This window comes from Eublepharis macularius, chromosome 15 (assembly GCF_028583425.1).
Source record: "Eublepharis macularius isolate TG4126 chromosome 15, MPM_Emac_v1.0, whole genome shotgun sequence".
Taxonomy (NCBI): Eukaryota; Metazoa; Chordata; class Lepidosauria; order Squamata; family Eublepharidae; genus Eublepharis; species Eublepharis macularius.
In genome coordinates this window covers 28,925,546-28,947,325 of record NC_072804.1, presented here as the reverse complement: position 1 = coordinate 28,947,325, position 21,780 = coordinate 28,925,546, and the positions used below count along the sequence as shown (strand labels likewise).

At 46.5% G+C, this 21,780-nt stretch overlaps 1 protein-coding gene across 2 annotated transcripts in view; it reads right to left on the bottom strand.

The window, feature by feature from the left end:
- Positions 1-574: 574 nt before the first annotated feature.
- PIGV (phosphatidylinositol glycan anchor biosynthesis class V) overlaps positions 575-21,780 on the bottom strand; it is a 315,344-nt gene continuing 294,138 nt past the window's right edge. For both annotated transcript variants that reach the window (XM_054998998.1, XM_054998999.1), the window contains 3 exons: positions 10,148-10,306; positions 6,439-7,605; positions 575-2,518 (listed from right to left, as the gene is read on the bottom strand). In XM_054998998.1, the coding sequence (XP_054854973.1) occupies positions 2,231-2,518; positions 6,439-7,605; positions 10,148-10,234 (1,542 nt within the window). In that variant the 5' untranslated portion in view covers positions 10,235-10,306 and the 3' untranslated portion in view covers positions 575-2,230. The remainder of the gene's footprint in view (positions 2,519-6,438; positions 7,606-10,147; positions 10,307-21,780) is intronic.

The window sequence follows — 21,780 nt, the reverse complement described above, 5'->3', positions numbered from 1 at the left end:
ACCTGCACAGTTCTATCAGTAGCGAAATGCTAAAGTGGGGTTGCGTGGAATATTCCAAGAAATTCAATTTTCTTAATGATTTCCTCTCACATGTATTTAAAAACATTTATGTAAGGCATTCAGAGCTGAAGCAGCAATGGTACAGTGACAGAGCCTTAATGTATAAATCAATATGAAAAGAAGGGACCCATTTTGCACACAAGGGCCCAGTTTCTGTTGCTGGCATCTCTACGAATGGAAGGCCAAAGAGCTGTTATGCATTAGAATAAACTGCTGGGAAGTCTACTTCAAACAAAGTCTGAAATAGAGCCTACATGCCAAATAAACTGAATATGAGGCAAACCCTAATCTACCCTTCAGTAAAATCTGCAGAATTATTGTATGGGACTGATTTGTAGGGTACCAACACCCAAGTAAATAATGTGACTGGATATTCTACCAATCTTTTTTTGCTAATTGTCAGTTTTTCAACTTTTACTCAACGTGCATGAAGAAGCAAATGAACCCACTAAGGTACAACTGAGAAAATATTACTTGATTTTTAATAGAAAGCTTGCTTACCAAAGAGTGCTTGATGAATCCAGGTAAAAAATTAGATCTTTAATTGCTGAACAGATGACAAATTTAAACTTGAAAGGCTGGACCAGATTAAAATACAATTGTATATAAACTGTGTAAAGATTAATGAAGGTAATTTTATTCAAACACTACTATGGAAGATAAAACAAAAGGTTTATTGATATTAACACGTAGAATATGCAATATAAATCTATCACTTGGATCTTCTTTAAGATACTGTATTCTTTTACCATGGAACAATACTAAACAACTGTTTTGAATGTAACTCAAGATAAGCAAGTATTTATGTGTTGCCCTCATAAAAATGACTATTTTAGGTGAAATGTAACAAAGCATTATCCCTTCAAAGCAAAAAAAAAAAAAGTTCACATTTTGAAAACAGGATCTGTATAGAATACCCCCTTACAGAAGGCAAAAGAAAAATGCCTTGCCCCATTAGCAAAACAGTTACAGACATGGTCAAAAGATGGACACATGACTTTGACTTCTGAGTATTGATTAATTATCGGAGTTCTATTCAGTCAGATGGTCTGCTTGGCATGCTCACAAAGGAGCAGAATTGCAGTGTCTTGTATTTAACTTCCAGCAAAATGGCTCTTGGGATCCATGGCAGCAAAGAAAACTTGTATGTGGTAATGATCCCCCTTGCACAGGCGAGAATGCAGGTCTCTACATGCTCTGAGCGGGCATGCACTCTGCACACTCTGTAGCATTCCAGTTAGTGACACCAACTGTCCATGGACACAGGTGGGTAGATTTTGCCATTACTGCAAACGGTATCACCAAGAATCTTTTCCCATAGGAGTCAACAGCAATCCACCATGTATATATAAGAGAAACACTCTGGGGCACCTTTGGCAAGGGAGTTAACCCAGTTCACCCTAAGCCTTGAAAATCAAACCTATTCCTACTGTCACAGCTCTTTATCAGCACACCATTGGTCAATATGGAGTTCTCTTGATCCCAGCCGAGTGTGATGGAGTGTTGGAGATGAGCTCACTGTACTTATTAGACCAAGCAAATGTTTTACTGGTTTTTTTTCCCACAGAAATCTATGGCTGCTTTCACACAGAGGTGCAAAAAGTCATCACCACTCTGCAGTGAGCAGAGTAGTTGAGCTATGGTATTTGAATCACCACTGCTCAGGTGTGAAAAGAAATTTTTAAAGGGCTGAGAGGTGGGAACAAAAAGTGGCACTTAGCTGAGTACCCTTCCTGGACAGGCTGTAAGCAGAGCTCTGCATGGAAGTTCAGATCAAAGGAGATTCCCTTTGATCTGGTATAAACAGGGTAGCTCCAGGAAGCCCAAGAGTCATGCTTGGAATGAGATGTCACGTGGTAGCTTCCCAAAAATGTGGGGGCATGCAGGGGAAAAATCTCTGGGTGAAAGCACCCCCACCCTTTTTACATTTGACAGTTTTTGTGTACTATTTTTATATTCTGCAAAAGCTGTCATCCAAGGACTTTCCCGCTAAGACTGGAGTCATATAATGGTGATGAGGTATACCCAATCTATATCCACTGGGGACTTGTTTTGATGCATCACAAAGGAATAATGCTTCATAAAAAGACATCAGACATCACTCAGGTCCAGAACAGTGCCAAGGTGAAAGATGTACACTTATGGTCAAGCTAGCTGGCAAGTCACATGCTCATGTCCAGGGAAAGAAGTTACAGTGAAGCGCCAGCCCCAGCAACCAATAGGAAAAAGCATATCCCAGAAGCCACTGGGTAAGAGTGGTGCTCTGCCTCCAGTTCTTCAGTAGTCTTAGCACAGGGTTTTCATTTTTGTTCCTGGCAGGAAAAGAGCTTCTCAAATGGGGTGCTGCATGTGACGTGGATGGGTCCCTGAACTGCAACAAAGGTTCGTGGGTATGAAGCAAATGGGCAGAAAACCAATAAAGGACTGGAGAGGAAGAGCCCAAAAATCTGGTAAGAACCTGTTTTAAAAAAGAAAAAGTGGATATTATTCATTCTTTCATGATCCCAAGACCCTTCATATGATGTTTTTTAAAAAATAAGCCACACCTAATTTTCTGTAAGAATAATGGAAATGAACTATATAGACAAGGCAGCATAATTTTGTCAGATCTGAGGATGGGGGTTGACTGCAGAATTTGGGGTTCAGTATTGTCCTTCAATTTCCGGTACGTAAAATCATACATTTATATAGTACATAGCAACATATCTACTCCCTGCCATGTTGTGGCTGGCTCTGTCTCCTGCAGCAGCCATTTGGGGTTGAGCTTACCACCCTGCTTCAGAATTCCAGAAGAGCCCACAGGATCAAAAAGGCTGGGGATTCCCACCCCCACAACTCTAAGCACTACACCGCAATGGCTGTCAATACTACTTTTTGGTAGTATGGAGAGCCACAGTGGTATAGTGGTTACACTGTCGGACTAGGATCTGGGAGACTCGGGTTCAAATCCCCACTCTTCCATGGAAGCTCACTGGGTGACCCTGGGCCTACCATACTCTCTCGTAGCCTAACGTGCCTCACAGGGTTGTTGTGCAGATGAAATAGAGAAGAGGAGAACAATGTAAGCTGCTTTGGGTCCCCACTGGGAAGAAAGGTGCGGAACAAACAAACAAACAAACAGTGTGATGGGCCCTGTACAAAAATGAAGGTTAACAGCAAGTAACTGCATTCTTGCCTATTTTTGTTGTTACTCAGAGCTCTGTCCTGCCTTTACTCCTTCTACTGAAATTTAATACAAGGACCTTGGGGCCAGGGCCTTTTTTTGCTTATATAACATTAAAGTGCACTCTGAAGACACTTTATGACCAGTAAACAATAGTAACCCTCACCTTGCTCTGCAGCGGGAGCCAGGAGAGGAAAATAAGGTACCTCGCTGAAGTGTTTTGAGATCAAAACAGTAAACCCACCTCCACCACCTATTTTGTACATTAATCATAATAGATAACAAACACATTCATTGCTAGGGTGGTGTACCCTGTAACAACTATTAGGTAGACATAAAAGATTCAGGAGGAAATTTGACAAGTGACATGGGGGATTAGAAGGTAAAGGTAATCTCTGAGGTAGGTACGAAGGAATGTCAAGGATTCTGATCAACTGTCCAGCTGGGAAAACTACTAATCAAGAAGACAGTGAAATCCTCTATTACTGGAGGCAACCCATAACTTACCTAACGTATTAATGAAGTCATTGTACTTGTATTCAAGGTTTTACAATTCCAGAAATGAATTATTTACGGTTCTCTCTGGATTGATTTATGCATCATCATCAACATATCGCTCAACATGGCCCCATCTGTGGATATGTACATCTGCAGACTGGAGCCATGAACAGACCAGACAGATCTTTCTACAAACATGAGAAAAGCCTCAGGTTTGCGCACAAACAAAAATCTGAAAACTTAAAAAAATGCATTGGGAGGATAACCTTCTGCTACACCAACAAAGAAGGGGAGGGGGTTCTGCTGATAATGTGGTAAAAGCCCTACTTCCTCTTCTTTCTCCATTTCAGATAATCTTGTATCACATCCAGGGAAGAGTGGTCAGTTGTTGAACAGCTTGCAAGATATGGACCCAAACAACGTAATTCCAGTGAACACTCTCCCTTGCCATCTGGCTAGCTGATTCAACTGATTTCCCAATGACACTCTAGAGATATATGAATATATGAAATTTACAAGCAACACAGACATCGTTCTCTATTTGTCTTTCTCTCCCACACACACAATTGTCTAGACACAAACTTGCCCATTCTGCCTATTAACATCCCTGGAAGCACCCTTCACAAAACCCTAATTGACCCTAATTGCCCTGAATGCCCTTCTATACCAGAAGAGCAAAAACAAACCCAATCTGATCCATCAACCAGCTTTATGGTTTGATCCTATACCAGTAACTGCAGTGTTACTCACAAGCTTCTGGCTTCCCTGTAGTGCCAAAAACAGATTCCTGTGCAAGGTGAAATTGAGCACTGTTTCTCTCCGAGTCCCATTCCAAGACCCTTCTGCCAATATTTAGCCTGGAAGACAAAACTGCTCCCAAGGTCATTAAGATGCCACACTGATTAATACTACTCCTTATCCATCGAATGATTTTTAACCCATACATCCTCCAAGGAGTTCGGGGTGGTGGTGGTGGTGGGCACGGTCCTCCTTTCCCAATTTTATCCTCACATCCACCCCTGGAGGAAGAGGAGCCTGAGAGCAAGTGGCCAGCACAAGATCACCCAGTGAGCTTCATGGCAGGAGTGAGGATTTGAACCTGGACCTCTCACACCCTAGCTCGACACTCTAGCCCCTGCACTAAACTAATGCTAAGGATTTATACAGGGCTGTTCTTTACAAGAAGCCCCCCTATGGCAGCCCAGGACTCTTGTGCACATATTGCAGATGGAAGAGAGAACAGAGGCCGCCTAGCAAGTGAAATTTTCAATGGGGCCTTCCTCATAACCAGATCATGCTCTATCCCTCCATCTCATCAGCTCACGCTGTAGGTGGCCCCATCTCCTTTCCGCTCCTGTCCTGCCGCCTCTCCAGTCTTAAAGTGGCCCTTGGAGTGATGCCCATTTTAACCTGGCAGGAGCACAGAAGCCAAGGGGACAGAGGGCCCTTCCGGGCCAGCAGTGGTGGGCCGTGTTTTCCTCTCCTGCAGCTAAGAAGTAATCCTTGCTTCCTACAGCTGCAATCCTACTGACACTTCCTTGCAAGTAAGCCCCATTGTACTCGCTGGGACCTGCTTCCAAGATGAACGTGCCTCAGACTGGGATGTATGTTTTTTTTAAAATTAAGCACCCACTCAGCTGCTCAAGGGCAACCCAGTTCATCACCGAGGCCCACTGCTGTCCTTATAAGTACAAGGAACTGATAGTTCAATCTTTGCTTCACAAAGTAAATGGTATCCAATATATATAAAGTCCCATCTTTCTTCCTTCCCTAATTTGTTTTTAATCTCCTCTGGAATCTTCCAGACTGCGTAGCCATTCCTTAACTGAATATGAGGCAGAAGTTCCCCCTTTAGAAGCAACCAATTTTCTTTTTAAAAATGCAATAGAGAACAGTATTCCTTTACTTATCGGAACACAACAGTCTTGTGCATTTTTTAAGCTAACTCTCCTAGATCCTTTAGTTTATCTAATCTGAAGACAGATTAACAGTTCAGAGGCACAGCACATTCTAAGGACTAAGCCAGACATTACGGCATCCATGTGTTCAACCCGTGAACATAATAGCCATTTTAGAGAAGATTTGGCCATTTAAAAGCCAAAAGGGTCTAGTTTGGCCCTTAGCATATATAGAAACTCAGGTTAGCTCTTCAGCTAAGGGAAACCCATTAACAGATTGGGAGATCACCCATGGTTTTTTAAGGTGCACACTTTTAAAAAACCTAAAAACGTAATGTCAGCAAAAAAGAACCACACAGATCAAAGAGGAAAGAGTCCAGTAGCACCTTTAAGACTAACCAACTTTACTGTAGCATAAGCTTTCAAGAATCACAGTTCTCTTCGTCAGATGCATCTGACGAAGAGAACTGTGATTCTTGAAAGCTTATGCTGCAGTAAAGTTGGTTAGTCTTAAAGGTGCTACTGGACTCTTTTCTGTTTTGCTACTACAGACTAACACAGCTAACTCTTCTGGATCACAGATCAAAGAGGCACACTCTAGCTAAGCAAGGTAGGCTTGCAGCTTCCTGCTGGGTGCACACTGGAGGGTAAACCCAGCTTTGCCTCTCCATAGCACGTGAAACAGGTCTCAGGACCTGGGTTCCCATTTTACAGCCAGCTGAGACCAGACTCTCTGGCTCTGTGTAAAGTAGATTGTCCTTTTGTTCAAGAATCACTGAGCCACCAAATTCTTGCTTCATTAAGAACAAGCCATCTCACCTGTACATGCATGCAAAACATCCCAAACACCAACAGAGCCGTAGCATGGACAACATAAACAAATACACCCGGAGAGCAAAATCCGGAGGCAGGCTTTGCTGAGTCTTCTGCCATCACTCTTCCCGTCTCCCTCCTGGCCAGACCAAGAGTCAGGCAGTGCCAGGGATTTGCAGCCACATAGCACCAGGCTGCCCAAGAGCCCAGCATGATAGCAGGGGCAGCCAGTAGGAAATTGGGGATCTGTCTGAGTTCATAATACCGGAGCAGGCCCACATTCCAGTAAGCATCCTGAATGTAAGAATAGACCATCGGATAATCCCAAGAGCACCACGGGGGTTTTGCACCATCCCCAAAGGCCAAGCGGTATCCCATATCCACAGCTAGCTGCAGCAGTGGCCTGGGCACAGCATATTCAGAGCCAACGTTGGTGCTGCAGAACCAGAAGTAGGCGTAGAACTGAAACAAAACAAAAGGCAGGAAAACGGAGCCACACATCACTAGCAGAGACAGCAACAAGACTGGAAGTTGACCTAAGATCAGCAACAGCTCAATTCCGTTCCCCGCCTGGAGCTGAGAGGCAAAGCGTTTCATCTTGGCATAAACGAGGAACCCAGCATTGATCACACCATTGGAACGCACTCCACTGGCTAGTGAAAAAAGGAGGCTGCTCCTCCAGAAGCACCCTTTCTCTAGCTGCCACATTGCACCAAATGCCAGGAGGGCAAACATGCTTTCTGAATAGGCAGCGGCCATGAAGACATTGGCAGGGGTGATGCAGAAGAGGCTGGCTGACAGGAAGGCCTGCCTGCGACACTGCAGCACAACACAGCCCAGTTCGTACAGAATCCATGCGGCCAGGACGGAGAAGAGGGTGTTTAAGAGGACTGCGGAAAGGAGCAGGCGGCTTCGGAAACAGAGAACATCCCCGAGGGGCCACAGCACCGTGCCTGCCACAGCTCGCAGACTCAAAGGAAAGAGGGGGAAGAAGGCACAGTTGTGCTCATACACGTAGCCGTGCTCGGCAATGAAAAGAAAATGCTCTGCGTCCCAACGTGACAGGCCACCCAGCAGACATTCCACAAGCCAGTCACAGAACCCAGGCTCAGACAAACGGGGTGGAGAGAAGGCATCTGCAGCGTGATCTGGGATCAGAAGGTTGAAAAGGACCTGTGGGGAGGAAAGAGAAAATGGGAGCTCAGAAAATACTTCATTCCACTCCTGCTCCATAGAAACAACACAGAATATGTGTAAATGTTCTTCCTGGTGGATGTTGTGAGGTAGGAATACAAGTGTAGCAGAAACACAAACAGCAATGCCTTCTTTTTATATACAATAGGGACCCCCAAAGTAGCTTAACATTATTGTTCTCCCCTCTTCTATTTTATCTTCAAAATAACCACCCTGTGAGGTAGGTTAAAAGGTGACTGGTGCACAGTCACCCAGCGCACCGCTCATTACGAGAAGAGCATGCTAAAGGCTGTGATTTTTAATGCACTTGGAGATCATCTGCCAAATGGAAATTGTTTAATTCTCTGAACGGACCCAAGACGTCCAACGTCCTACCAGGAGGTTTTCCTTTGTGCACTCACACTGATTATGTGCTGGCACCCACTGGAAGGGATGGGAAAGAGAGAGCTGATGTGTCGAAACAAAACCCAAGAAAGGCAACTTAGGCTTTTATAACACTAACATGTCCTTGGTGATTGACTTTTTTGGCTGACCGAAGGATACGGCACTTCTGGGACTGCAGCGGCTGGCTCATATGCAGCCCAAACCCTGAAGACTGCAAGAAGTTTTCCTTTGCCATGTCAATGGGAGGTGTTCAGCACATTCCTGAAATCAGGTCCTGCATATCCAATTGACAGCCTTCCAAGATCTCCCCATGCCAACATAAGGAGGTTGCCCAAACAGTTTTAAAACTGTGCTCCTTGGCCAGTACACTTACCCAGTGAAAACCTTAAGGCCCTGACAGGGTCCAACTGGGATGCCCTTGCGATCTGCCCACAGCCCTAGAATCCAGCTGCCTGCTGCTGACTCCAGCCTCATGCCCACTCTCTCCTCCTTTTCTTCACTTTCACTGAAGATAAGCCCTGTAGCACTATCCTAAGACTGCTTTCCTGGGAGTAAGCCCCATGGAACAGACCCAAGTAGGCTTCTAAGCAGATCTGCTTAGAATTGCTTATCTCAGGGTATGCCACCTATGACTCAGCATGGAAACAAATATAGCTCTTTTAAAAAAGGAAACCAGATTTTTTAGAGTTAAGGTGTATTGGAGGGGTAGGTGGCATGCTAGAATAACCGGTGTGTGAAGGGAATAGAAGGCTTCTTAGAAATGCTTTTCAGAAAGGGAAATAATACAGGTGAACAGCTGACAGAAATCCAAATGTGAACCATTCACAGACTTATGCAAGAACAAAATTTGAGTCCAGTAGTACCTTACAGACGAACAAATTCTTCAAAAGTATAAGTTTTCATGAGTTAGAGCTCCCTTTTCAGTATCTGGCAAAGCTTATACCCTGAATTTTTTTTGTTGGTCTTCAAGATTTTGATGAACTCAAAATTTTATTCTGCTACTACACAATGAGTGATTCCGCACACGTTGGATAATGCACTTCCAATCCTCTTTATAGATCATTTGGAACGGATTTTTTTGTGTGCGGAACAAAAAATCCACCTCAAACGATTGATAAAGTGCATTGAAAGTGCATTATCCAACGTGTGCAGAATCAGCCAATAACTCTGACCTGGATAGCCCAGGTGAGCCTGATCTCATCAGATCTCAGAAGCTAAGCAGGGTTGGCCTTGGTTAGTAATTGAATGGAAGACCTCCAATAAAGACCAGGGTTGTAAAAGCAGGCAATGGAAAACCATCTCTGTTAGTCTCTTGCCATGAAAACCCCACCAGGGGTCGCCAAGAGTTAGCTATGACTTGAGGGCACTCTCTACCACACTACATAATAAAACATTAATAAAATACCAACAAGAAGTGTATATAGCAGGGTTCCCTCAACAATGTTCCTCTTGTGGGCACTTCTGGAATTCTGTGAAAGGGTAGTGGGCTCCATCACAAAATGGCTGCCACTATGAGCAGTTACAAAATGTCAGGAGGTTTCAAGCCAAACATCCTCCTATGATGGAGGCAGCTATTTCCAAATGGGGGCTCCCCAAAGACTGAAAGGTGACGCCTCCTAGGTTCTTCTGAATCACCTTCTGCTCCAGTGATATGGAAGAAAGCCAGTACTGACCCTTGAACATTAAGGAAGAAACACTTCAAGGAAACAAGAAAGCAGGCACCAGGAAGTATATCTGTGGGCACCACCGTAGGAATTAACTGGTGCACCTGAAGTGAGATCGATGTGAGGAGAGGGGTAAATTGCTGGAGACCATGAGTGCTGAACAGGTACTCATGCAAGGCTCACCAAGCTCAGCTCCCTGGACACTGGGAAGTTTCACAAGTCAGTGTATATAAATCAATATTTCACCAGTTTCTGATAGCTGAGGCGCACTTTCTTACGAATTAAGATTAGAAGCACATGTCCCTTCTTCCGCTTCAAATTGTTTGTTTCAAAGACATTTGAGAGTAAAGAACTGCCCACCCTCAGACTATCCAGCCCCTGGGGCTTCTGCTTGAGTCTCCATTCTGACTGGAAATAAGCGAGTCCATACATTTGCCTTCACCCTGACATTAATCTGGGCTGAGAGGACTTGCCTGGAGAACAATTGTTACAGCTCTGCAAAGCACTGCAAAACGAACCACCTCTCGCCGATGAGGGTCTCCTCCATTTGTTACCGGCATTTTGACATCGGTGACCAACAAGCAGGTCTCCAATGTCTTTCAGACAGGGAAGCTCTTAGACAGATCCTGAAACTAAAACAGAACAGAAGGTCAAGGGCAAACACAGTCAGCTCTTGCATATCACGTTTGTGTAAACTCCTAACAATGCCCACCCCACCCTCTGGAGTAAAGGAACACATTTTTAGTAGAGTCTCCACCTAGCCATTGAGTCCACTGTTGCTAGCAAAGTGACCGCCTGATGGGATTGCTTACAGCTATGCCAGATGGGTAGCCATGTCTGTCTGTACCAGCATAATAGAACGAGTCCAGTGCACCTCAAAAACTAACAAAATTTCATTCCAGCATCAGCTTCTGTGAGCCAGAACTACTTCAACAGATGCATGAGGCCTATTTATATAACGACAGAAACACAGAGAACAGATTTCTCTTTGTAACTTTTCTCATACAGCTGATTACCTCAGCCTTCTCCAATTCTGATGGCAGCTTTGCCTGTAAAATGACAAAATGATCAGGGGGAGAAGAAGGCAGAAGGACTCACAGATATAATGAGGCATGATCATAGAAGATCTGTACTAATGACATTCAGTTGTCTCTAGCTGACTCCGTTAAGAGCCTAGGAGTTATACTAGACCCAGCACGGCTGCTAGATAAGCAAATACATGCAGCTGCAAGAAAGGCCTTCTTACAACTCAAGAGTAGCCTGGCCCCTTACTTTGACACGGCCAGTCTGGCCACGTGGATTCACACCACAGTAACATCAAGATTAGACTACTGTAATGCATCGTACATAGGTCTCCCCTGAAGGCAATGCAAGAGACTCCAGCTGGTGCAAAACGCTCTCAAGAGCTAGGTGGAGCATGCCTGTCACTCCCATTCTGCAGTCACTCCACCGGCTGCCATCAGGTACCAGGCTCAATTCAAGGTCATGAATATCACATTCAAAGCCCTTCATGGCCTTGACCGCTTCTCCCTCTATGTTCCATCAGAGATTTCATCTTTGTCCCCGGGTTTATGCTCGTTTCAAATGTTCTACTACCCTTCCCTATTGTATCTGTTCACTTAATGTCTTAACTGTGTTCATTATCGTATTTTGTTCAGTGAATGTCTTAGCTGTTGATTATATTGTATTTTACTTGCACTGTGTAATCCACCTTCTGTCTCAGTGAGAAAGATGGGCTATAAATAAATAATAATTCTTATTCCACCGTGCCTTTACAGTACTCAGAATTGCCGCCTCAACAACCACCCTGCAGAGCAAGTTAGGCCAAAGGACAATGTCTTGCCCCAGGCGACCCAGCAAGTTACTTAGGTGACCAAGGATTTGAACCCAGGTTCCCACATCTGTGCTGATCGACAACGAACACACACAAAAATGCCTGGCTCTCTCTCCCCACACCCAAAGGGTATGCAAAATGTTGTCTCTAGGAATAACTGAAAAGAGTCCAGTAGCACCTTTAAGACTAACCAACTTTACTGTAGCATAAGCTTTCGAGAACCACAGTTCTCTTCGTCAGATGCGGATATCTGGGGATAACTGTAGCCTTAGAACTGGCATCTTCAGAAGGGGATGTAATAGAAAGAGACCAACCAAGATGCAAAGTCAAGCAGAACCTTGAAGGCTGGCTAAAGTATTGCAGCAAAAGTTTTCAAGAGCCTGTTTTGTTAAACACACCAAGGTGCTGGTGGTGGGTATTTCAACCTATCAAAGAATACCACATTTATGTAAATATAGAGTGCAGAAGTTTTTGAAATCTTCAATTTTGGCATCTACCCTCTTCGGTAACAACTGGGCTGAATCCACGCATCAATCGTTATCCACTCCAATGGTGCTGACTGCTGTCATTTGCAACTGGATCACAACCTACCCTCACACAAAAATACAGGGAAAATTACTGCAGCACCACAATGGTAGCCAATGGTACCTCGGTTTCTAAACAAAGTAAGTGAAACCAAAGGAGTAAGTTGTGGAGCACAGAGGACAGAATTCTCAGGGACTGGCATTTGTGGATATGATCTGCAGTCAGGGGCACGCATAACACAGTCACTTCGTTGATTCTAACAGGTCTGAGTCTAGTCAATGTCTGGATGAGAAAACACCTACTAATACTATGCCTGAAGTGAAAGGCAAGTGGTATGCAAGTAAGTAAGCAAGCAAATGAGTGCCTTAGACACGTTGCAGAGGGGCAGGAGCAATTCTCCAAGGAGAAACTGTAAGGACTTGGCCGAAAGCAGAATTACAAGGCATGATCTAATCAACTGAAGTCAGTAAGTCTACAGATATGACAAAGAATCCAAGCACAGCCACCCTCCACAGGCAGACACTAGCTCAGCACAAAAGCCACATGAGGGACAATTACTTTTTTGTAGCAAGATAGCCATCCATAGTCATCCTTATCCAAGTAATACAGCCCTCGCCTTATTGTCGTTATACATAATCATAAACTGGGTGGCCCACACCAAGCACAAAAGCAGTAAGGTCAGGCCACCCACAGACACAAGAGGCATTTCTATATATGCTCAGGGGACTCCCCCAAGTACTCAGAAAAATATGATTTTGTTAACCCAAAGGCAAAGGATTCTTCTTCTAAAAAAGAAACAACTTCCTCTGAACGGCCCTGCAAGGAATGAGCAATGCTACAGAAGGCATGAAATGTCCAGAGCAGCTGAGAGAGGGGAGCGGTTGGAGAAGCTGGCCTACTCGAGAGCCTGAACACCTAGAGCCAAACTACACATTATGCTGCCTTTTTAATTACCAAAACAGTCATGGCGGGCTGCTTCAGTACTTGAAAAGGTGGGACAGGGGATGAGATCATATGGTTTCTTCACACCTCAGGCCTGGTCAAGATCTAGCCCTCGCAGCAATTTTTAAACAGCTAAATTTTCCATTAAAATGGAGTTGGCAGCCACAGGTTAAACTTACGGCTGCTGTAACATGTAGTTTGGCCTGTACAAGTCAACTTGAAGACTATAATTGGTGCAGAACACTGCAGTTCAGTTATTATCAGGAGCTGGGAAAAGCATGCACATTATTCCCATTCTGCAGTCACTCCACTGGCTTCCCACCAGTTACCAGACTCAGAGCGGGACCACAAGTGACGCCTGACACAGGTTGGACACTTGCATGTTTCCCTCAAGTTTTGATGGGAAATGTAGGCAGCTTGGCGGAATGTTGGACAAGTGACAGTTGAAAAGTCCATGGGACAGCAGTCGGAGAGCCAAGCTGCAAGACCAGGATGCCTACATTTCCCATCAAAACTTGAGGGAAGCTGACTAGTGTCCAACCTGTGTCAGGCGTCACTTGTGGTCCCGCTCTCAATTCAAGGTCATGGCTGTCACATACAAAGCCCTTCATGACCTTAGTCCTTCAAATCTGTAGGAATGCCTCTCTCTCTATGTTCCACCATGGCAGCTTCACTCATCTGAACAGGGCCTTCTGCAGATACCGCCCTGCAACTGGGCAACATCTCCAGCTGCCTGTACATCTGCATTCTGCATTCTCTGTGGTCAGCCCAACCTTATGAAATGGCCTGCCTGATAAGGTAGGGGGGGGTGTCATTCTGCTGGCTTTTTGCAAACTATGCTAAATTGAAAAGAGTCCAGTAGCACCTTTAAGACTAACCAATTTTATTATAGCATAATATATAATATAGCATAATATAGCATAAAATTGGTTAGTCTTAAAGGTGCTACTGGACTCTTTTTGATTTTGCTACTACAGACTAACACGGCTAACTCCTCTGGATCTATGCTAAATTGAATTACTCAGGAAGGCTTTTCTGCACAGGTAGGAGGGCTGTGCTGTAAGAAAATGCTTTGGTAAAGGGATAGAGACTGTAAATTATACTACTTTGTACCGTCTGTTGTTGTATGCATGTTCCTACTAGGTAATTTCTTCATGTCAGGTTAATTTGCTTATGCTTTTTTCAGCATTGTTTCAACTTTGTAACAGATTTTTGCTTGTTTTTCAAATTTTCCTGCAATTCCAAGCCCTACTGCATAATTTATTGGATATCCCAGCCACAAGTAATTCACCTTGAGTTTCAGTGAGAAAGGAAGACTATGCATAATATAAATGAATTAATAAATAAATAGAGGGAAATATGTGGATGTGGGAAAAACATCCAAATCATCTCCCCTCTACCTCAATTCTCTGCAGAGGCAATCAGCTTTTATAGGCATGTAATTCAAGCATACTAAACTCAGATTAACAGAACTAGTGCTATAAGGACAGTGCTATTTAGATAAAAGCATATTATACCATTAAAGGTATTTGACTTGACTGGAAAAAAGCAATATTAATGTCTTAGGTTCCAAAGGTATGACAGCCTGTTTGGTACCCACCCCAATGATGTTCCTAAACATATCTTTTTATTTTATTTGGAAAAAGTGAATGGCTGCCATCCACTTCTATGGGGGAAAACAGTATCAAGATTCCATCTACTTGTTATGCAAAAAACAGGCCATTGTATTTATTTATTTATTTAATTTATACCGACTTTCTCCTCGATGGGTCCCCATCCTAAACAACTTACACTGTTCTCCTCTCCTCCATTTCATCCTCACAACAACCCTGTAAGGTAGGTTTATTTATTTATTTATTTATTCAATTTATATACCGCCCATCCCCAGGGGCTCTGGGCGGTGAACAGTTAAAATCGATAGAAACAAGAACTAAAATCAATATACAAATAATAAAACAAATTAACAAAGTGCAGTGGTGGGTTAAGGTTAAGTGTGCCTGATGCAAGGTGGCTCCATGGCAGAGAGAGGATTTGAACCTGGGAGGTATTTGTGTGTGTGTGGGGGGGGGGATTTGTAAATTTCCTGCATTGTGCAGGGGTTGGACTAGATGACCCTACAGGTCATTTCCAACCCTATGATACTATGATTCAAACCACTACACCACTCTACATTAAATGGACGGCACTTAAAAAAACACACGAGGAAGACTGTGCGTGCTCTAGGAAGGACAAAATGTTGAGAGCTTCTTGGAGGAGTGGAAAAGAAAGAGAAGGAGAAATTAATCAGACCCCCTGTGCTTGCAACCTCTAATTCAGCAGCGAGTGGAGAGGGTAAAACTTGGGAGAGAGAAAAAGAGAGCATGCATGAGTGTATGAAAGAAAGCAAACATGTGAGAGCACGCAGATGTCCCAGTACAGGAAGCCAAAACAGCCAGAGCTGTCCCGTTGACAACAAGGCACGCCCTTTCTCAGGAGGAAGTTAAAACCTCCCACAAACAGCAGTCGACTGCCGTGTCGATTTAAAAAAAAATACTTAGTAGGCCTGTCTTTGCTCTGAAAGTACAACTAAGCATGCCTGTGGAGTCATCCTGTCAAAAGAGGTAGAAAACCTTCTTTGGTCTAAAATAGCATAAAAATACAATACAAATGTAAAACCTAGCAACAATTCGTATTTCCAGCCAGCTCATTGGTTTCAAACATGAAACACTCTTGTTCTCTCTATCCCAATTTTTTCCTACCTGCTGTTAACAATTGCACGAGAGTTTATAAGCCGAATGACAGCCTGGATTTTTTTCCTTCTAATGATTTAACAAGAAAATAGAAAATGGTTTTCAAGTTCTGCTACAGATTGGTTGCCACCAGAGGGCAGCAGGCACCTACTGTGTTAATACCTCCCCACGCCTTCTACTGCTGCGGTCATCATATTATGGGCACTGTTACAGGATTCAGATAAAATTTAAGGTAATGTACACACTGAACTCAGCTATAAAGCAGTGATCTAGATGCCTCTCTATATATTTGCAGTATTTTGAGAATAAGACAGCATACTGCTGAGTTAAAAAATCTTCTCAGAAACACCTCTGCTAATATAATTTGAACCATTAATACTCCCACCTTCTGCAACTTCCTACCACCACTTGCTTTTGATTTGGAGAAATAAAAAAAAAATAGCTTATTTTACCTCTATTTCCAGCCACGTTTGTTTCTTGAACCTCTATCAGCCCTTTTGTGATACAGTCTCTGGAGAGAAGTTATTTATTTAAAAGCATTTCCCATTCAAACACATATACAATATGTTTAGATGGATACCCATTCTGGGTTTTGGGATATGGATTACTCCAGCTTTCTTTTTTAAAAGAACTTATAGTAACGTTTAACTTTTGTGCAATTTACAAGGGACTTTTTTCCCCCTTAAGGCTTTTTGGTTTGGGTTGATGTCTCACAACTGTCGTACTTTTAGAATTTTGAGTTTCAGCCCATTTTGGTTAGGTGGGTAACATTGATTTGTTTGAAGAAATACAGTTTATGATGCGTTACTGTTTTGAGCATCTCCAGGGACTGCCTAGGGAGCCTAAAAGGGAAGAAAGAAGGGCTATAACGTGAAGGGGTGTGTCAATTTGTTCATGCAAAATTCAGAGCTGTTTATTAATATCTCCTGGATTCCAAGTGCTTTGGTCATAAACAACAGCAAGAGTAGTTCTCTATAATCTTGCAGGGTTTTGTTTTATTTTTTGCTTTGCCATTCTTCTTCTGCATTTATTTAAACACATTTCTGTTCTATTCAGCCACAACAGGAGATTATAGAGAATCCAACACCCCTATTGAAAGATATTTATTTTGGCCTATTTCTTTTTCTGTAGACAAATTCTACAGTAGGCTTTAAAGACCGGGTGTGGGGAGAAACTGAACATTTGTTTCCTCTGCTTTGAAACCAAGGAAGCATCTCCGATATCAGTACCAGCACACACTTTTAAACCCTGAGAGCTGTGTGTGTGTACTGACCTCATCACATCAAATTAAAGTATTCATTTTTAGTAGGGAGTTTGTTTTCAGCTGGCTGACCTCCACTTGGTGGTGTCCTAATGTTATGGTTCAGGATACATCACACTTGCTTCCTAGTAGGATGTTCCTCAGATACAATTCAAGGCATTACAATTCATTTACCTTTGCGTAAAAGGCAAATCCCCATTCCCATCCTACAGGATGGGAAATGAGGCAGAGGGACTTGCCAGATGTACTGTCAAAGACTGGGTACTGGGGGCTTTATTCATACAGTGCATGCACTTTTTATCTCTGAACTATGACCCTTCCGCTTACCTGTAGAAGCCTGAAATCTGAAAACAGGAAGCTGTTACGTATTGGAGCTAAAAGCTGAGAATAATTAAATCTTCAAACACAACATGGAAATATATAAAACAACAGACAAGAAGGGATATTCCCCACCCCCACCCCGACACACACAGACCATTATTTCAGACTGTTGTCCTCTTGTACTTTGCACCAATGTCAAGCTTCTAGTTCTCATTACTACAACCCTCACCTCTTTATTCCTATGTTGTATTCTTTTGATTCCTCTAATGCTCTTATTTCTGCAGCGCACATATGCTCACCTGCCATCATTCTCAACCTTGTGTTTTTATACTTTCTGCTATGTTAACCCTCACGTGTGAAGCAGCTTCTCCTTATCAGGTGACTTCCCTGCCTCATTTCCTTGCACTTATTACTGAACACTACAGCTATTCAGCTAAGCTTTTCCTAAACCATCCTAGAGTAATCTTACCTGCTATGTATTTTAAAAGTAGGGAAGATGGTTTGACTGTACCACCCACTGGGCTATAAGAGGGCAAGAGTGAGGGCCAACACACCACTACAGCATTAGAATCAAGTAAACTCACTGACTGAGCATTCATCTGACTGCTGTGCTGTCTATATCCACAAGACCAGCTGTAATGATGAATTTACAATGTAGGTAAAGAACTTACTGTGACCTCCCTGAGACTACATCTATCTTCACTCCAACAACATCCTCCTACGACCTACTTGTGACTCCCTGATTATCCCTCCATCCCTTGGGCCTAACAATGTAGACTGGAAAACTGTGCTGTACGGCATCAAGCACAATGCTTGCACTAACAAATGTGAAACAGAAGCAGTAAAAACATGGGTGTGAGCTGGTAAGGTTAAGAAGAAATACAAAAAAAAAAAAGATTTTCTTTGTTTTGCAGAATAGTATCCTAATAAAAGATACTGCATTACAAATTTTGGTCTTGCAAGTCCAGTCACACAACCTTAACTTGACCTACCCCACAGGGTTGTCGGGAAAACAATATGGAGGATGGGAAAAGGAAATGATGGATACCACCCTGACGAGGAAAAATGGGGTAAAATGTATAAAATAAATACATCTTAAAATCCAAGGGGAAGGAGGAGCTCGCAACCCAGAGACGGTAGAGAGATACGTTTATAGGATGAGACCGTGGAGAGGGGTCTGGTGGTCGCCCCTCTCCTACTCCTCCCCCTCCGAGGCCTACAGAGCCAGGGCTTCAGTTCGTCCTACACTCCCATGTCACGCGGGGAGGCGCCCCCTGGCGGCGGCGGTTGCGACGGGTCGGGGTGGGGCGCCTGAGGCGGGTCCATGCTGGGTCCTCGGCCAGCCGGGCAGGCGGCCTGGCTTGAGGGTGCCGGTGTCCTGAGGAGGGCGCTCCCCCCCTTAGGCCTCAGGAGGGCGGCCTCCGTCTGAACTGGTGGCCCCAGTCAGCAATTGGCTCCACCCTGCCAGCTGCACCTTCAGCGTCAGGGCAGACTGGTCTTCCATTCCTCCTTGGCCTGGGTCCTGCGCCCTCCTAAATACCCGTCCCCATTAGGGCCAACCACACCACTTCTCCCATGTGCCTGCTCCTAGCGCCACCCCCAACACCTGAGCCAGGTGTGGCCACATCCGCCGACCCCACCCGTCCTTAGCCCATTGGCCTCTTGGCCTCTGTTCCCGCCTCCCTTCCTCCCCCCAGCCCTCTCTCCCCGTGATGGGCAGGCCAGTGGCCCTCTCAGTGAAGCGGCTGGGCGGGCCGCCCTCGGGCCCCTTGCTCCCGCCCCCTCCGCCGGTCTTCCGTCAGCCGTGGGCCCCGCCAGGCCAGGACGCCTGAGCCGGCGTTCCGCCGTGGTGCAGCCCATCGGGCGGATGTTCCCCGCCTCCTTCGCGGCCCCGGTGCTCTACCCGAGCGCGGCCTTGTCGCTGGGGCCAGGGGCTGGGCTCTGAGGGTGGCCTCCTCCTTGCTGCGCCGCCGCCTGCCCGGCGCTGCGTCTCCCGCGGTGGCGTGGCGGCGGCAGCAGCCGTCACCTCTTGCTGCAGTGCCCGACTCGCGGCCTGGTTGGGGGGGTGCGCCGGCGCTCTCCTAGGCGGTGTTCCCGTCCGGCTCCTGGCGCAGGTAAGTACCGGCTGGGGTGGTAGCGCCGGGGGGGGGGGAGAGTCGGCCCAGTCCGAGGGCGTGGCATCAGCCCTCGGACACCCCCCCCAGGCACTGCGTCGGGACTGGGGTCGCCGGCGAACATCCGGAAGAGTAAGTCGGCGTTGGCATGCAGCTTCCCAGGACGGTGGCGTATCGTAAAGCTGAAAGGCAGGAGTGACAGGTACCACCGTAAGACCCTGGCATTGTGATCCTTCAGCCAGGACATCCAGAGAAGGGGGCGTGGTCCATCACAAGGGTGAAGGGGTTGTTGACAAGGTAGTATTGGAGCGCCCTGATGGCCCACTTCACTGCCAGGGCTTCCTTCTCCACGACAGCATACTTCCTCTCGGCGGGCTGTAGCTTTCGGCTGATGAAGACGGGGTGTTCCTGGCCCTCATGGTCCTGCGACAGGACAGCCCTGAGCCCGGTGTCTGATGCATCCGTCTGCAGTATAACAGGTCGGTCGAAGTCCGGGTTGCGACAGGGCTGCTTTGAGGTCCGCAAAGGCACGTTGACGTTGGGGCGTCCACAGAACACGGTTGGGTTGGTCTTTCTTCAGGCAGTCGGTCAGGGGGCTGGCCCGACTGGCATATTGGGAGATGAATTTACTGTAATCGCCCATGAGTCCCAAGAAGCCCCGAAGCTGTTTCTTTGTCTTTGGCTGTGGGCAAGCCTCGAGGGTGGCAACCTTGTCTGGGAGAGGCTTCAACTGGCCCCGCCCCACCAGGAACCCAAGATGCTTCAGTTTCTGGAAGCCAAGGCAGATTTTCGTCGGGTTGGCTTTCAGGCCCGCGTCACGAAGGGCCTGGAGCACGAGCCGGAGGTGGCGCAGATGGGACGGCCAGTTGGGGCTGTAGATGAGAATGTCATCAATGTAGGCTGTGGCGAACCCTCGGCAGTGTACCAGGGCCCGATCGACCAGCTGCTGGAAGGTTGCCGCAGCGCCATGCAACCCGAACGGCATTACCTGGAATTCAAACAGGCCCTGGGGGGTGGTAAATGCGGTCTTCTCCCAGTCTCCTGGCGCCATAGGGACCTGCCAGTACCCCTTTGTAAGGTCTAGAGCGGACAGGTAGCGGGCGGCCCCAAGTTGGTCAATGAGGACCTCGGCTTGGGGCATCGAGTAGGCATCGAATTTCACCACCTTGTTGACCTCTCGATAATCGATGCAGAATCTCACCGAGCCGTCTGGCTTAGGGACGAGGACGATGGGTCTCCGCCACTCACTGGTCGAGGGTTGGATCACCCCTAGTCACAGCATCTTGTCCACCTCTTGGGCCACGGCGTCCCACTGCTTCCAGGGAGTGGCCTCCACGTCGCCCAAGCAACCTGCCCTGGGGCTGTAGGGATGGCATGTTCAGCCAGGGTGGTGCGTCCTGGGTGGGTCAAGAAGCAGCCAGGCAGGTCAGCCAGCAGGTCCTGGAACTGTCTTCATTGTTGGGGGCTTAAGGCCTCGTCAATCCTCGGGGGGGGGTCTCCGCAGGCTGTTGAGTGGTCCAGGGGAGCTCCCCATCCGTGGGCTCCAGGGGGTCGTCCACCAGCTGGCACTCCCTCTTGGGCCACTCCCACCACTCCTTTAGTTCGCTGACATGCAAACGTTTGGTCTGCCGGGGGGTCGGCCCACACTGGACTTCGTAAGAATGGGTTCCCAGCACCCGGCTGACCCAGAAAGGGCCCTGCCACGGGTCCCCTTGCTTGGCGGGCCCAAAGAGCCGGCGGTTGACCAGGACCCGGTCTCCCTCCCGGAAAGAGCGCAGCCGGGTCCCTAGATCGTAGCAGGCCTTCTGGGCGGCCTGGGCTTTCTCCAGATTCTGTCCGGCCAAGGTGCGCATGGTCTCTAGATGTTCCCAGAGATCGCGGACGTATTCGGGTGCTGGCTGACCCTGCTGAGGTGGGTGCGGGGTCCACTGTCTCTCCACAACTTCCAAGATCCCTCGGGGATTGCAGCCTTAGACGAGCTCGAAGGGAGTGAACCCGGTTGACGCCTGGGGAGAATCCCTCACAGCGAAGAGCAGGGGATTGATGAACAAGTCCCACTGGGTGGGGCGGTCATGGGCGAGCCTCCAGAGCATATGTTTTAACATCTGGTTGAGCCGCTCCACCAGGCCGTCCGTCTGGGGATGGTAGATTGACATGAAGATCTGACGTATCCCCATTGTTCGACACAGGTGGCGGGTGACCGAGGCCGTGAAGGGCGTGCCGCAGTCCGTGACTATCTCCCGGGGTAGCCCCACCTGGGCGAAGAACTGCATTAGGGCCCGGGTCACCCCTGGGGCCTGCATGGTTCAGAGGGGAATGGCCTTGGGGTAGTGGGTGGCGTAATCCATAAGGACGAGGATGAATCTGCATCCTCGAGAGG